This window comes from Onychostruthus taczanowskii, unplaced genomic scaffold (genome assembly GCF_017590055.1).
Source record: "Onychostruthus taczanowskii isolate IOZ18803 unplaced genomic scaffold, ASM1759005v1 scaffold75, whole genome shotgun sequence".
Taxonomy (NCBI): domain Eukaryota; kingdom Metazoa; phylum Chordata; class Aves; order Passeriformes; family Passeridae; genus Onychostruthus; species Onychostruthus taczanowskii.
Window position 1 is genome coordinate 3,312,945 of NW_024505339.1, and position 15,224 is coordinate 3,328,168.

At 49.0% G+C, this 15,224-nt stretch overlaps 1 protein-coding gene across 4 annotated transcripts; it reads right to left on the reverse strand.

Moving 5' to 3' along the window:
* Positions 1 to 303: 303 nt before the first annotated feature.
* On the reverse strand, positions 304 to 15,152 carry ORAI2 (ORAI calcium release-activated calcium modulator 2). Of its 4 annotated transcripts, none has more exons than XM_041423011.1 (4): positions 13,723 to 15,152; positions 11,270 to 11,315; positions 8,146 to 8,386; positions 304 to 2,777 (listed from the first exon to the last, which is right to left on the reverse strand). In XM_041423011.1, the coding sequence occupies exons 3-4, from the start codon at positions 8,371 to 8,373 to the stop codon at positions 2,232 to 2,234; spliced, it is 774 nt and encodes a 257-aa protein (XP_041278945.1). In that variant the 5' UTR covers positions 8,374 to 8,386; positions 11,270 to 11,315; positions 13,723 to 15,152; the 3' UTR covers positions 304 to 2,231. The 4 variants fall into 4 exon arrangements, with proteins under 4 accessions (XP_041278945.1, XP_041278944.1, XP_041278947.1 ...); XM_041423010.1 differs by lacking the exon at positions 13,723 to 15,152 and adding an exon at positions 13,078 to 13,206; XM_041423013.1 differs by lacking the exon at positions 13,723 to 15,152 and adding an exon at positions 12,563 to 13,023.
* Positions 15,153 to 15,224: the final 72 nt, after the last annotated feature.

A 15,224-nucleotide genomic window follows, 5' to 3' on the forward strand; every position in this document is an offset into this window, starting at 1 on the left:
GATCTGGCTGTTTCCAGACAAGCTAAATTGCTTTTGCAGCACTGTAAAAACAGGGAGAAGCTTTTTAAAAAGATATTGCAAAAATGGTGCAATACTTTCCTTGAGAGTCTTCTGAGCCCCTCAGCACACAAGGTCCTACTATTACTGATGTTAAAGGAGAGTGCAAAGTACAGATGAGAGATTCATCCCATCTGGTCTGGCTCTGGCCTCCCAACAGAAATTCTGTTGGTAGAGGAGCTGACATGTGTAGCACTTGGCAGAAAACTCAACTCTGATTCTGTTGTATAAACCTTTTAATTTTTATTATGGTAAAAAGAGGACGGAGAAAGGGCAGAGTCCTGGGGAGTTCATATGAATTTCACGACCACCCCACTTCCTGGAGGACACTCCTTGTTTTTTGCATATGCACATGAGTACAGATTAGTCATTTAGCACACAAAGACTATTTTCTTTGCTGCACATCAGCCAATATGGTACATGCCAACTGCAGCAAGAACAGCAGATGAAAGCCACAGACACAGTGCTAAGCAACTTGTTCAGCAATGCTCACATTCCCATGTAAACAAGAGAGATGAGAGATGGTTTCCCAAGGCCCTCGACAGAGAGGAATATTGGGATAGTCTCACCCTGCTCCCCTGGGGTTTGCCTGTAGTCTCCCTTCTGGGAAGCTGACATGTATTACACTGCCTTAAATCCCAGGGGAATAAGGGCCCAGGGTTAAATAGAACATTATAAACATCCTTAATGATTTCAGAAACCTATAAGGCCTCGGAGACTCTGAAACTGCAGTTCTGGAGTGCAGAGGAGGAAACTAGCACAGGATCAGGGCCAAGAAAATGTGCTTATGCTTCTTGCAGCCCCGTGTGTCAGAAAGTCTGACTTTCCCTTAAAAGAGCTGATGATTGCAAACCACTCTTTTCTCTCCACAAAGTTACCAAAAATAATAAAATCAGTTTTCTTTTTTACAGAAGTTTTCACCCACAAGGATGCTATGGAATTTACAAGCTTCCCTTGCTAAGCAACACAGACATGCAAGTGTCATTGTCTCAGCTGCTGAAAAAAGAAATGAGCTCAAAGGAAAGGGATAGCTCTTTAATGGCACACAGCATTCCTGCCAGATCCAGCTCCATCAGGCTCGCCAGGACTGCTCCAGGTTCCACCAGAGGAGTCATCTGCTTTAGTGGAGGGAGAAGGAAGCATTCATTTCTGACAGAAAAATGCTACAGCCAATTAAAAAAAGAAAAAAAAACAACAAACCCCAAATGATGAAATAACACAGGACTGGGCTTGCTCTCTCCAGCAAACCAGGCAAAAGACATCACAGCAATGCACAAATGAAGAAGACACTGTGGCAGATTTCTACAATACTTGCTGTCACTCCTGTACCTCCTTGAAACTTGCTTTGTTAGTCCTTCAAAGTCTTGTCTCATTAAATTCCCTGTCACTGTTCCGTTTTAAGAATGTCCTTGTTAAATCTAAAACACCTGTAAGCCTTCCCTGGGCACTCTTGCCTCTTACTGGGAAAAAACCATGATCTTGGCACTTACTCAACCTAAGGTGACAGATGCCACTGAAGAAAGTGTGAGAGAACTTCCCAGCCTCCTGCAATTCAAATTTCTACATCCCAAGCTATAAAAATATAGTAAAGAACAGCATGAAAAGAACACAAAAGCTAAGGCTGTTTTCTTTCTGGTTATGTATTTATGGAATACTTGCTTTGGAACGAACAATGGTGATCAACATTCTCAGTTTCTGTTGTGCTTTCCTGGATGTCCTTGAGTCAGCTGCAGGTACCCACATTAATCAGCTCTGCTCTAGGAATGAGCTGACAGTTAATTGTGGCTGCACTGACAGCCAGGAAGTTCTGGCATGTAAGACAGGTCCTACACACACACACAGACAGAGGTATTTGGGACAGCTGACATAGTTTCACTTTTGGCAATGGAATATTGCATTTGTAAAAAATACAGATTTTTGGCTACCAATGTTAAGGTAGATAAAGTTTTGACCTTGAACACCATGGCAGTGTCAACTTAAGTACCAAATGTGTGGGACCAGAACCAGGGCAGAGCCCCCAGCATGTGGAACAGCACAAGAACCCACAGCTAGAAATGGCAGGCAAATAGCATTTACAGATTTAAACCTCAAGAAAATCCATCCCTGGTGCATCTCATCCCGCAGCAGACCAGGTATTTTGCTCTCAGCCCTGGCTGAGCTGCGTGCAGGCTCTGTCACACCACCTGCATGCCTCTGTCATGCCCATCTAGCTGCACTTTCAGTTTGTGGAGCTCCTCGATCTCCCGGTTGTGCCGCTCCGTTTTGTGCCGCACCAAGGAGCGGTAGAAGTGGATGGTGAAGACGACAAAAATCAGACCCACAGGGACCATGATGATTGTGGACACCAGTGCTGACTGCCACCCCGCGTGGCTGCTGGGCTTCTCCACGTTGGTGGTCTCGTTTTTCAGGATGGAGCCCACTGGCAGGAATTTTATCCAGCACAGGAGCACGACTTCGGCAAGGAACAGGAGGATTCCCAGGACGGTGGAGAAGCCCCAGGCCAGCTCGATGTAGGGGTGCATGCGCTCGTGTGGGGACTCGCTGATGGAGTTCAGGTTGTGGATGTTGCTCACGGCCTCCACGTTGGGCAGGATGCAGGTGCTGATGAGGAGGGCGAAGAGGTGAACGGCCACCAGCACCGTGGTGCAGGCGCTGAAGGCGATCAGCAGCATCTGGGGGTACTTGTACTGCACCTCCAGCTGCACCTCCACCATGGCGACCTGGGGAAGGAACAAAGAGCTTGTCAACACCTGCTGGCTTTCCTCTTTTCAAGGCTTTCAGCCAGAGAAGCATCTTGATTCAGGAAGAACACCTAAGGTCAAGTATGCACTCCAGAGCTTTTAGGAATGGCAGCCCTGACGGATCGCTGCTGTCACCCACGAGGACGCACGCGCTGCCTGTGCTGTGGCCCTTCTGAGACCATGGTTTTCTCAAACAACACATCTCCTTGCCACCAAGAGCCACAGGAACTGCTCCAAACCCAGCACACAACAGAAGGAGCTCATTAGATGCCACGTGGGGCTGAGAGGCAGCTAACAGCCTGCTATAGCCCACCATCACACCCTCTAGTGCCACTCCTTCCTTGCGGCTGCAGCACAGGAAGTTTCAACTGCAGGCGTGTAAAGAAATGCAAAACCCAGCAGCTCCTCTGGCCAGTGGCCAGCCAGGTTTCACTACCCTCCATGGGAAGTACGCAAGCTACTTTACAGCTGAAGTTAGCCCATAGTTAAAATAACTGCCTTCTATTCTCAGAAGAGTTTACATTTGTTTTTATTACAAATATGCCCAGATAAATAACTTTTAAGTTATTTATATCCTCAAATTTCTCCCCTGAGAGGTAATAACTTGGTGATACACTCAGCAGAAGTGGACAGCTACCGGCTTATGGGTGTGCTCAGCAACTCAGGAGTCTGGTTCCCAAAACAAGAGCTATCGCACAGCAGGTCTCTAAAGCTATTTTTACTATAATCAAATAAAGCTTAAGAAGCAGAATATGTGAAGAGAGCAGGAGGTTCTTTTGAGATCAGGAGTCTTTTGGAGTCCTGTTTACTGGTTTAGCTCAAGAATTTTTACAATTAAGCTACCTGTGAAGTAAACCAGTACTTCTGTGTGGTGGCATCCCTGAAAGGACAGCACAAACTTTCTGCTAAGACAAGACACAAAAGTAGTGGACAAGATTATCAAACATTTCTCTCTAGCAGCTGGCTTGCATCTGTAGCTGCACTTCATGATTTGCAGAGAAGTTAACTTTCTTGGCAGCAAGGAAAACCTCTGGTGATCCCAGCTGACCTGCTGCTGCAGCACAGCACAGCTTGCTGGAAAGAAGCCCCTCTGAAGAACATCACGAGAAGGCAAAGTTTCAAATATGCACTCGATTCTGGGACACAGAAGGATTTTGCAGAACTGACTCATGATTATGTTATCCAGACTTCACATGAGACTCCCCTGAGCAGCCATTTCAGGCTCTGTATAATCACCTGCACCACTTGCTCTGGCATTACTTGTTCATAATATTATTTAGGCACTGGAAGATTAGGGGTATGCTCATGTTGTCCCTGCTGGAAACCCTGAAAAGGATTAAAGGGAATGGAAACCAGCTGGCATGACTGCTGCCTTACCTACATTTGCTCTGAAAACCATCAGATCACAGTCAAGTCTGAACACATTTACCAGCAAGCAAGATACAACATGTGTGGAAAATGGTCAATCTCCACAAGCCTGGATTTTATAGCTACATCAACTACTTAAGACATTAAAGGCAGCAAAAATACTGTGACAGTTCTTGGGCATTCCCAGCCTTCTGTTCTGACCATGAGCACGTTGGAGTTTTACCTTTGTTTTTATCAGCTCCTGGTTGCAGTTTACAGTAGTAAGCAGTACAGCAGTTCTTGTTGTATAGCAGAGAAAATCCTAACACAGGATTTTCTTCAATTCACTATCAATTGCAAGGTCAATTTAATTAGAACAGATTTCACGTTGCCTTGTGTATGTTCCCTTTGCAGTTCCCCTTATATTGATTTGAGAGGGAGGAGATCAGACTTATTCTCTGCTTCACTGTACAATGAATTTGTACAGCACTGTGGCTGCCAGTCACGCCCCATCAGCCAGGAAAAGCTGCAGGTACATTGTTCATTATGGGGTGCTGTAACACCCAGAGACACAGCTGAATGGGAATTGTACCTGCATGTCCAATTTATAGCTTTATATTAAAGCTGAAAGCCTGGCTGATGTCAACATATCAATTTCTGCTTGTTATCCTTCACATGAGCAGCACTTTTCAGCTAATTGGATGTTTCCTCCCAGACTAACCTATTCCCCAGGGCGAGCTTCAGCTGTGCAATGTGATGAATTTTTAACACTGACTGATGGCTCAGTAAGAGGTATTTCAGTGAAAAACACCAACAATCCAGATAGGGCAGCAAGGCAGAAAAACAGTTCATTTAATCCAAACAAGTACTGAAAAGGTGAGTAAGCTCTTATTGCTTTAGCCAGCACAGGCTGTCATGTCATTCCCTGACCGGGATAAGAGAAAGAGGACAAGCTGACATAACCCATTTAAAAAATCATTAAATAAGCTGTCTAGCCTGTAAAACTATTAATATGTCATGTTTGATACAATTATACTCTTCCATGTAATAGCCCCCCTTATTTTAACCTCTTCCCAGAAGCAACTTTGCAAGGCTGAACTCTCTGCCAAGCCATGGAATATTTCAGCACAGGTTTAATTTTAAGCTTGAGAATAACCCAGCTGAACTCCAGAATTACAGGATCAAGGGCTCAAAACATTTTAGAATTAAACTGCAGTTAAATTACATGCAATGATGGTGGAGTTTAAACCAGTATAGCTCAGACTGGCCACAACAAGGATGTTATTCATTTTGAGAAATTTAGACCAAGACAGATAATATCAAGAAAAAGGATGACAAATGGCTTAACATAAACCATGACACATTCACACAGATGGTTTGGCAGACTGTAAAAACAACCACTCCAGTAGATCTGTCACGGTTTTTGTTTTGTTTTGTTTTTTTTTTTAATCAAACACATATCCTGTAGCAATTGGACAAGTATTGAGAAGATGGATTAGCAGTAATCGCTCTTATTTCCATCAGGAAAATTATTAAGGAGGTTTCCTAAGCTGCCTCTAAATTTTCTTTATTTGCAGCCTCCTTGGGGCAGATGCAGCTGCCCTACAGCCCACCTCCAAGCACATCTGGCACTGGAATGACCCACATCCTCCTGACCTGCCCCAGTACTCTGCCAGAAATACCAGGGATGCTAACGAGGAAGGTTTGCATTATTCTGCAGCTTGTCCAGAAGGAGCTGGATCAGAGCCATGGCCTGTTGATTAAATATCCATCAGCTTGCAATAATTTCAGCCAATATGGAGCTAGCTTGCATCAAACACACTGACAGAGAAGTAAATAAAGCAATAGCCAAGCCGTGGATGACATTTGTTTATGTAGTCAAATGCACTCAGGCTTTGGGAAAACTGTTTAATAGAATCACAGAATCGTTCAGACTGGAAAACACCTCTCAGATCACAGAATCCAACCATTACACCAGCACTGCCAAGTCCACCACTACACTATGTCCCTAAGTGCCACGTCTACACATATTTATCTCTAAATAACTTCTTTCATCAATAGCCAAAGAGGTGCTCTTATTAGAGAGTAAACATCCGTGTACTAAACTCCTGCGCACCCGTGGAGAAATAACCCAGGAGGAACAAACACCTCAGCTTTCCCATCAGCTGGGGAAAAAGCTTGCTAATAAAGAGAACTCCTTATTGCAAGAGATTTTATTTCTTAGTTACTGTTTTCAGGTCTATTTCTTATGTTAGGCTGGTGAGCACAATTAACACTGTAGCTGTGTATATTCAACTGCACTTTAAACAGTTCAAAGACAATGTGAAACCAGTGGCTAATTTTGTGTGTTTGCCAAGGACTTTCAGTAACTTTCTGCTCCAAGAGCTGAGAAAGCGTGATTTGTTTTCAGAGATGTGGTTCAGCCCTGCAGTGTGGGTGGGCTGCAAGCCCTGAGTCCCAGTGGTGCCAGTGACAGCACACCCCAGCAGGGACACCTTGTGAGACCATGCTGGTAGATCAGTCCCCAACAACACAAAATTGTGTTAAAGACAACAGTCACAACAGAACTGCAGTAACCACAAGCACACACAGGACATGCACACGAGAGGCTTTTTAGAGTAAGAAAACTCCTGCATGAGAGAAGTCTACAGGAGAGCACCCAGCTTTCTCAAAAAGAGGAGGGACCTTCTGCCCCTGCAGCACACAAGTTTGGTTACAAACCAACCCAGACTTTGTGAAAAGCTTTTAAGAGCATCTTTTGCACACAGCCAGTGAGTGGAGAGCAATGACAAAGCAACTGAGCACCCTGTCTCCACTCCAGCCTGCTCCCACTGAAACCCCTGTCTGCAGCTTTCCAGCTTCACTTTGGGTGACCAACTTCATCATCCCAGGCTGTTGTAATGTTATGGATGATTCATGGTCTGGGGGGCTGGGGGAGGAAAAAGCAGTGGAAGAAGCTAAAATAAAACAAGAAAGGCGATCTGGAAAGTTCTTGAGATCTGTCTTTCCCTCCCAGCTTCTGAGCTGCAGGATGAAACATCTTCACATCATGTCCCACGCCACCCAGGCGCTGCCCTCTGCCCCTCTGCTGACAGACCTCGGGAACAACCAGACCTGCCCACTTCCTGAACAGGAAACCTCCCCCAAACTGGTTTCAATTCTCACTCACAGTAAGCAAAAGCTGAGGGGAGATAAAGGGGCTCACACCGACAAAGCATGGTGGTGTTTTAATGCACAGCTCACACAGGCCTGAGCACTGGACCACTGACTGTCTCAGTCTTGTTTATTTGCTCACCCCTGACATGGTTCTGACCTATGCAAATCACTTCCAAATAACACCCAAGTGCTGCACAGCGGAAAGCAAGCACCAGGGATCACTTCCAATATGCAGCACTGACAAAAATATACCGGGTTTGGCTCCCTGCAGGCTGCAGAGCCCTCTGACACCAGGTCTGAGGCTCAGGGCCTCCTCTCACACCTCAGTGGTAGAACACGATCTCCCTGATCACACTATGCAAACTTCACTTTGGCAGACTGCGACCCAACCTCCACCTTATTTTAGAAACCATGACCTGGGAAAACAGGCAGAGAAATTAAAATAATGTTCAGGACCATAGCAACCACAGGGGTCTGAAAGTGCCCCACACCCAAGAGCAGCCTCGCACGAGGGCAGTCAGCCTCGGGCCAAAGGAAGTCCTGGATTGTTTAGCAATGCTGCTGGAGCCCTTAGGATCACTTGCAGGTAGGGGATTAGTATTTTTAAAGGGCTGACTCGGGAGTGTGTGGGTTGGCTGTTAGACAGCTCATGTATCCCTGCTGCAGTGACAGAGCCAGCCTCAAACTTTGCAGCAGCAGCCAAACAGAAGCCCCCAGGCAGATGCCTCCTGTCTCTTCAGGAAACAACTCCCTGCTTCTTCCCAGGAGGAAAACACTGATTAATAGTTGATTTGAGGCAACCCAAAAACCTTCATAATTCAAAAAGCTATAAAACACACATTACCATTGCAAATCCAGAGAGCAGAGCAGAGGTTCTGCTGGAGGCTTTCAGTTTGGCTCGGCTCAGGTACAGTTTTCTCCAGGAAAGAGCTTGCACGGAGTGGTGGTTGGACGTGACCAATTCCAGGTAGCTGCGCCGGACCCAGTCCCGATAATCCATGCCCTTAGTGCCGGGCTCAGAGCAGCAAGCAGGAGTGGAAGGATCCACCGGAACGTTTAATTCAGAACTCATGGTGAGAGAAGTGCTGAGGGAACAAAAGAGACATGTTCAAGAGGGGGGTACAGGGTGAGCATTAACTACTGGAAAAGCTGCAGTTGAACAAAGTTGCCCTTGGTCAGTGGAAAATGATGGACCAAATAACATCACACTTGGAACTCAGAACTGAGAAAAGACCATTCATAATTGCCAAAAATGACCATGACAACTAGGAAGGATTACTCGGCAACTATCTCAGCAGGAATTCAGGAAGGCTGCACACCATCTGGATTTTCAAGGCACCTCAACTTTGCCCTTTAATTCCTGCTCGTTCATAAAAAATTGTTTAACATAAATACACTTCGCCCCCATCTTATCTTTGTTTTGATTTGACAATTCATTTCCCAGTGCATCACGGGCTGGCTCCAAAGGCACCTCCTTAAAGTATCAAACACCAGTTGAGGGAGTCACTTTTTGCTCCTTCTTTGCAAACCATTCCTCCTGGGTTACAACGTGGGGTGTAACCAAACTGAGTATTCTATTATTATCTGCATTATTCCTGATGAACTGTTAATGGGCGCTTGCAGGAGCTGCACGGTGCACACCCGACCCCCCAGGCTGCAAGCTGGGTGTTAGATAAGGGAAGGAGGCAAACCCTGCATGGCAGGGCGGTGTTTCATTGTCTTCACAAATCGCTTATCTCAGCCGTGATAGCTGCACCCAGCCCGGGGGTCATCCCTGCCAACGGGCAGCTGCAACCACCTAGGCCATAAAGGACTCCCCAAAATATCCCGTGACTCATAGCATCACATCATTCCACTGTGAAATTCCTCGCTCCGGGGGAGGTGCTGAACCTTCCTGCCTGAATCTGGCCGTATGTAATCTGGGCAGCAGTTCTGGGGACACGAACACCACTGCCACTGGACATGCAGGGGAGGACCTGAACTTCCACAGGAGAACCAGATCATCCCCAGCACCACTGCTTTGGAGAGGACTGCAACCATCACTTCAACAACACTGCAACCACTGCTTGGTCAGACTGCAACCACCACCCTGACCACCACGGGCCAGGCTGTACTCTGACTTTGTGGGTTTAAGCCAGATTTTCTGTATAATTCTAATTCTGTATAATTCATCTACTGTAATCTTTCTATTAAATTGTAACTCTGACCTGAAGTCTGTCTCAAGGTATTTGTGTGGGTGCTAATCTCTTCCCCTGGTTTACTTGCAAATCAGGGGAAGTACATCAGTATACCATTTTTTTCTCAGTTCAACCACTGCTCATCAAAGCTCAGTTTAGATGGGCACAGTTCTCCCCCAGTAATCACAGAGCTGAACGCTGTGTAGGGTTAACAAATGAACTTCCCAAGCTTTTGCAGTGGGAAGTTAAATTTCCTGAGCTGCTCACACTCCATTTATCAGCCACATCTGACCAAGAATCCTGTTCCCTTACTTCCACCGGTGGCTCTGAGCAGGGGGCAAGGAAAAGGCAATTCCAAGGAGGAAAGCAAGCTGCTTCCAGGAAATTCCATCATCTTCAGATTCAAGGGATTACACTGAGAGATGCATGAAAGCAGCAAGAGTACTTCAGGTGGTGGAAGCCTTACAGCACCGTGTCCCCAGGCTGCTGCCAAAGAGCTTTGGTGATCCCCAGACACAGAACAACATCCATGGAATGTTTACTGCAAAAATGTCTCAACTCTGACACACACCTGAAACTAACTCAGCCTTCCAAAAAATGGAAACCACGATTCCTTGTTTAATCCCCTCACTCACAACTCCACCTCTGAGCACTGTGGTGGTGGCAGACAGAGACACCAGAGCTGCACCTTCTGGCTATAAAACACTCACCAGCTCCCAGGAGGAGGAGATGCTGCCCAGAATCACACCTGGTGTGGCACTAATTAGTCCCAGCACCACCTCTCAAGGTCACAGGCACCTTTCAGCCCTTCCTGTGTCCCCCCAGCTCCCAAGAACTGGGGCCACGTGGGGACAGCTAATAAAGCCATGACTGCTGGGAGACTTGGAGAAGTGGAAAGATCAAAAGGACATCAACTGCTCGCAACTCTGAATGCTGTTACTAAAAGGGAAGGAAGCTGTTTCAGGCACAATAACAAAGAATAGCAAAGAAAGCACTGCAGGGCCAAGATTGTCCCTCCTGAACATGGGGGGGCTTTCAGGTTCCAGTCCCCTCAGACATAACAAGGATGGCAGCACAGGATGATTCCTGGGCAGGTTTTGACAAGGCCGTTATTTCAGCCCCTGGAACACTCCAGGAAGGCTCCTGACCTGCTCAGGAATTTTCAAAATATTTAAAAGTAACAAAAAAAAAAAAAAAAAAAAAGCCACAAACAAACAAACAAAAAGGAAAGGCCCACTAGAATCTTCATGGCATAATAAAAACAATAAGAGAAACAATAACAGGGACAAACCTTCCTGCTTGATCTGTGTTTCCAGAAAAGGCAAGAATCACTTATTTTACAGAATAAAAAAGCCTCCTGGGAGGACTGGAGGAAGAAACAATCTGTGAACAGCAAAATGATGAAGCTGTTTCCTGTGACAACATCCTGTGTGGGTCCTGCAATGTATAGTATGGAGTGAATTCACTCCCTTTGTCCCCAGCTGGGACAGTGATGGCCTCTATTCTGCCATTTAATTTCATAAAATACTTAGGAACTTTCTATGTAGGAAACTTGACCCCTGGGACAAATTCCATTAAAAAGACAAATGAATTTAGAGGTTACAGAGAGAGGGCAAGAGAACCCAATCACATCTGCTTCTTCCCTTAGAAAAATAAGCTAAAAATACCACAAGGCTGAATTTTCTCTCTGGAGCAGCTCAAGAGATGTTCTCAAATAAGTAAACAGCTTCAGAACGAAATCTATAAACACAAATGTAACCCAAACAAGCAGTGCCAGGAAGTCAAACTCACCTTGCTGGCTATGGACATGGAGGGACTGGGTGGAGGGCTCCAAGGGCTGAAACACAAGACCAAAGAAGAATTTTACATGCGCTGTAGCTGGAGCGGTTTTACTCTGGAAATACTTTTCAGCCTGTCATCTGCACCAGGGGAGGCTTATTCTGGAGATTTCACCTTCCTGCCTTGCAAAGTTAAAGGTTTAGGACACTTGGTCTTACAAAAATAACTATCCTACAGAGTTTGGCTGCACAGGGCTGTTGAGCTCTGGATGGGGAATGAGGAATTCTCCAGGAGACCTTTTCCTCAGGCAGCCCTGCCAAAGTCCATCCCCGCTGTGTCTTCACTCTCTTCCCCTGCACCACCTACGCATCTGACCCCACTTCATCTCGCACTGGGAGGACAGAAAGCTCTCTGTGATTGCTCCCTTTTGTGGATTTTCTTAACCTGCCAAGTGCTGTCCTTTGGAAAAGGGAAAGCCTTAGCCTCCTCCCATCTCCGTGCACGCGTGGGGATTTCTCCACGGCTGGGAATGAAGCCCGCACCACCGGGGCCGAGCTGACCGGGTCCCCCCTGTCACCGCTGCCGTGCTCAGGCACCCAGAGCGCTGCCTCTGCAGCTCCTCTGCCTGGTTTCGGGATGCCAGCCCCTTCCTCAGCCCCAGGTTTCTGCCCCACACCCCGAGACTGATCTGTGGGTTTGTGCCCGTCCCTTTCTTTCCTCTCTAACATTGTTCAAGCCCCTGCAGGCCATGGCTAAGCCAAATCCCGAGCCCTGTTACTCCACTCGGATGAGTTCAAGCCGTCTTTGCCATGGGAAACCCCTTCCTATGTTCTCGTCTGGCTTGGGACTCCTCCAAGCAGCACTTCTGGGGCGTCAGAATTCCCAGGCAGGGTGTGAACACCCCACAGCTGTGACCACCCTTGTGGCAGAGGGGATCACCTCCCAGGCAGGATGTGACCCCTGGTCCCAGCGCCACAGCTGGGATCCTCCTCACAGGGCACCTCCTTCCCAGCCACCCTCGGCACACCCTGGGCAGGAGGCGATCCCACACTGCGAGGATCGCCCCTCCAACAGCAGCCTCAGCATCAGGGCATCCCTCAAGCCAGCATGAAACTCACTCCCAGCGAGGACCTTTCCCTCTAAAGACAACCTGGACAGGGGATCTTTCCTAGGCAAGACACAACCCCCTACCACTGCATCCTGATCCAGCATCCCAAGGATCCCCCACAGCTCCTCAGGCAGGATGGGACCCAACCCCTCGATCCCGTCTTCCAAAAGCACCCTGGGCCAGGGTGTTTCCCGGACCGTATTCTGGAGGTGTCTCCCCATCAGCAGTCCAGCGAGAGCATCCCTGTCCGGATATATCCCACGGGAGCCGGCCTCTGCAGCCCGGGGCACCTCCGAAGCACGGCCGGACAGGACGGGACCCCCTTCTCTGCCCAGGGCGGACCCTTCCCGTTCACAGGGGATTGCAGGGGACTGTCCCCAGCAGGCAGGATGAGGCGCACATCCCACCACCACCACGGGATTCCCCCCGGCCGGGCAGGACGAGGCGCGTTCCCCCCGCACCGCCCCGGGCAGGGGAATCCCTGCTCAGGCAGGATAAAAACAACTCCCCCCAGCACCCCGGGCAGGACGAGACCCCCTCCTCGCGGAGCCGCGAGGGCAGGAGGCGCTCCCAGCTCTGCAGGACGAGCCCGCCACCCTCCAACGCGCCTGAGGGGAAGCCGCCCGCTGCCCCGGAGCGCGGGCCCGGCTGGGGATGAGCCCCTGCGGGCGGGATGCGGCCCCGGGGGCGGCGGGGGCGGGCCGTGTCTCACCGCGATGCTGTGCGGGGGCCGTGCCGGGAGCCCCGGGAGAGGGACCGGGAGCGGAGCCGGAGCAGGAGCGGGATCGGGATCGGGAGCCGGAGCCGCCTCCGCCGCTGCCACGGCAACGCCGGGCACCGGCCACGTGACCCGCAGGAAGAGGGGGGGGCAGCGCCGCCACGCCCCCGCACGTGACCGCTCGCTCATTGGCCCGCTGTCGGGCTGGCCACGCCCTCTCAGCGGCGGGGGCGGGGCCTGGGGACGCGACCCCCGCCCTGCCGCAGGCGGCGCCCCCCGCCCCTCCCGGGAAGCGCGGCCGCGCTCGCCCCCTGCGCCCGCGGGGCAGCGCCTGGGGCTCCGGGGGTCTCGCCACACGGGGATGGGCTCGGGGGTTACAGGGAAAGGGAATCCCCCCGGCACGGAGCCGTTCCCGCAGCGCTCGGGGGTCCCGCTGTGAGCATGCATCTGTCGGGGAAAAAAATGTCTGCGGTTCCCTAAGGTCGCAGTCGGGCTGAAACGCACCCACTGGTAAAGATGTTAGTGGGTCTGGACCTTGCGTTGTCTCTAAGTCTTGCCACAGAGAAGGTATTGGTGCAATGGGATGCAAATGTGCTTTTATTACAATTATTAATTATACAGCAAAAAGTCGCCACTTACATAAGTCAAAAGGCAGCGCTGCTCTGCCTCCGCCGGGCTGAACCTCCTCCGGCTGAGCACAGCTCCCTGCGAATCCCGACTGCTATCTCCCTGCACTCCTCCGCTATTGACTCAGCAGGAAATCCTGTATAAACCCATCAAAAGGACAGGGACAGCCTTATGGGAAAGAGAGGGAGTTCCTGCCCTGGAAATGAGATAAAGAAAATGCTGAAAGGCAGCACAATGGGTCAGCTTTATAACAGGGTAATCCCATCTTCCTGAATTCCATTCTGCCTGGGGGAGGGAACAAAGGAAAACAATTCTTAAACACCTAATAAAGAGACAGATACATGTCATCCTGAGGGTGCTTTTCACCTCTGAGAGCAGGAATACCCCTGCTCGGGTTCAGCACAAACACTGCCCTCTCTTGGGCTCCCACATTTGCACAAACACAAGTACAGAGCAACTTTAGCCCTTGAGGGTTAATCTCCATCAGAGAAAGGAGAGGGACTCCTCTAGAAAAGAATCCAGAGCACGAATTTAGTGTAAGCAGGTCAAACTCCTTGGCAGTTTCAAGCCTCTACGTTATTACTGCTTTCTTGGTGCCCTATTTGGAACAGCAATCACTTGTAGAGCTGTTCCTATTTTACTATGCACGGGAGCACTTCCCCTTTTCTACTCCACGGATGAGGTTTTCCCCGTTTTGAGGTCACATAGTATTTGCATTTTATTCTAAACGAAGAAACATCCCTTGAAACCTCCCTTTGAAGTGCTTTGTATTCTCAACGAGCTCGTACTGCCACCACCAACCACAACAGAGTGTTTATGGGAATTCACAGCTACACCTACCAAATGCAGCTCCTACTGCTACACTCAGCCACCCCGGCGAGACAGAGCGTGAGGCAGATGCCACCTTCACCAACATGCTCTCTTTGCTGTTTATGGATTTCAAACTCAGCATTCCCAGAAAACACAGCATGAATAATTCAGCACGGGCATCTCAGGCAGGCAGGATGAGGCCACACAACCTGAATTTATTTAATCACCAAGACAAACTTGAGTTCACCTTCCTCATGGCTGAGGGAAGCGTGTCCTCACTCAGCAGCATCTGCTCTGCTTAATGCAGAACAGCACTCAGCTCAAAGGCCTGACAAGCTCAGAGGCAGAACATCTTTATTTGTGAGACTCTCAGTTCTTCTCTGCCCATAAAAATCCCTCACGTTTCTGTGGTTCATTCTACAACACAGTATCCACAGGGTTTGCCTGCCCTAAGGAGGATTCATGTGAAGCAATGCTCATATCTAATCTCTCCACAGGGAAAAAGGATCCTGCATCTGAATGAAACACTGCCACAGCTTGCAGCACCTGCCCCCGTGGAGACTGAGCAGAAAGCAGTTCCATGCAGATCTCTAACCTGGGGGGCAGAGCAGATACAGACCTGGCAGGTCAGAAGTTATCCTGCTCTGAAGCCCTTGGATATGTACAGGGGAACTAACACAAACATCACTTGCACTTGGTCACAG

Bases quoted from the DNA above. Each gene is read 5' to 3' on its own strand.
- ORAI2 (XM_041423011.1), bottom strand. From the start codon at position 8,373: ATGAGTTCTGAATTAAACGTTCCGGTGGATCCTTCCACTCCTGCTTGC. The intron at 2,778-8,145 runs GTAATGTGTGTT...TTCCTTCCCCAG, and splicing joins TGCTCTCTGGATTTGCAATG to GTCGCCATGGTGGAGGTGCA.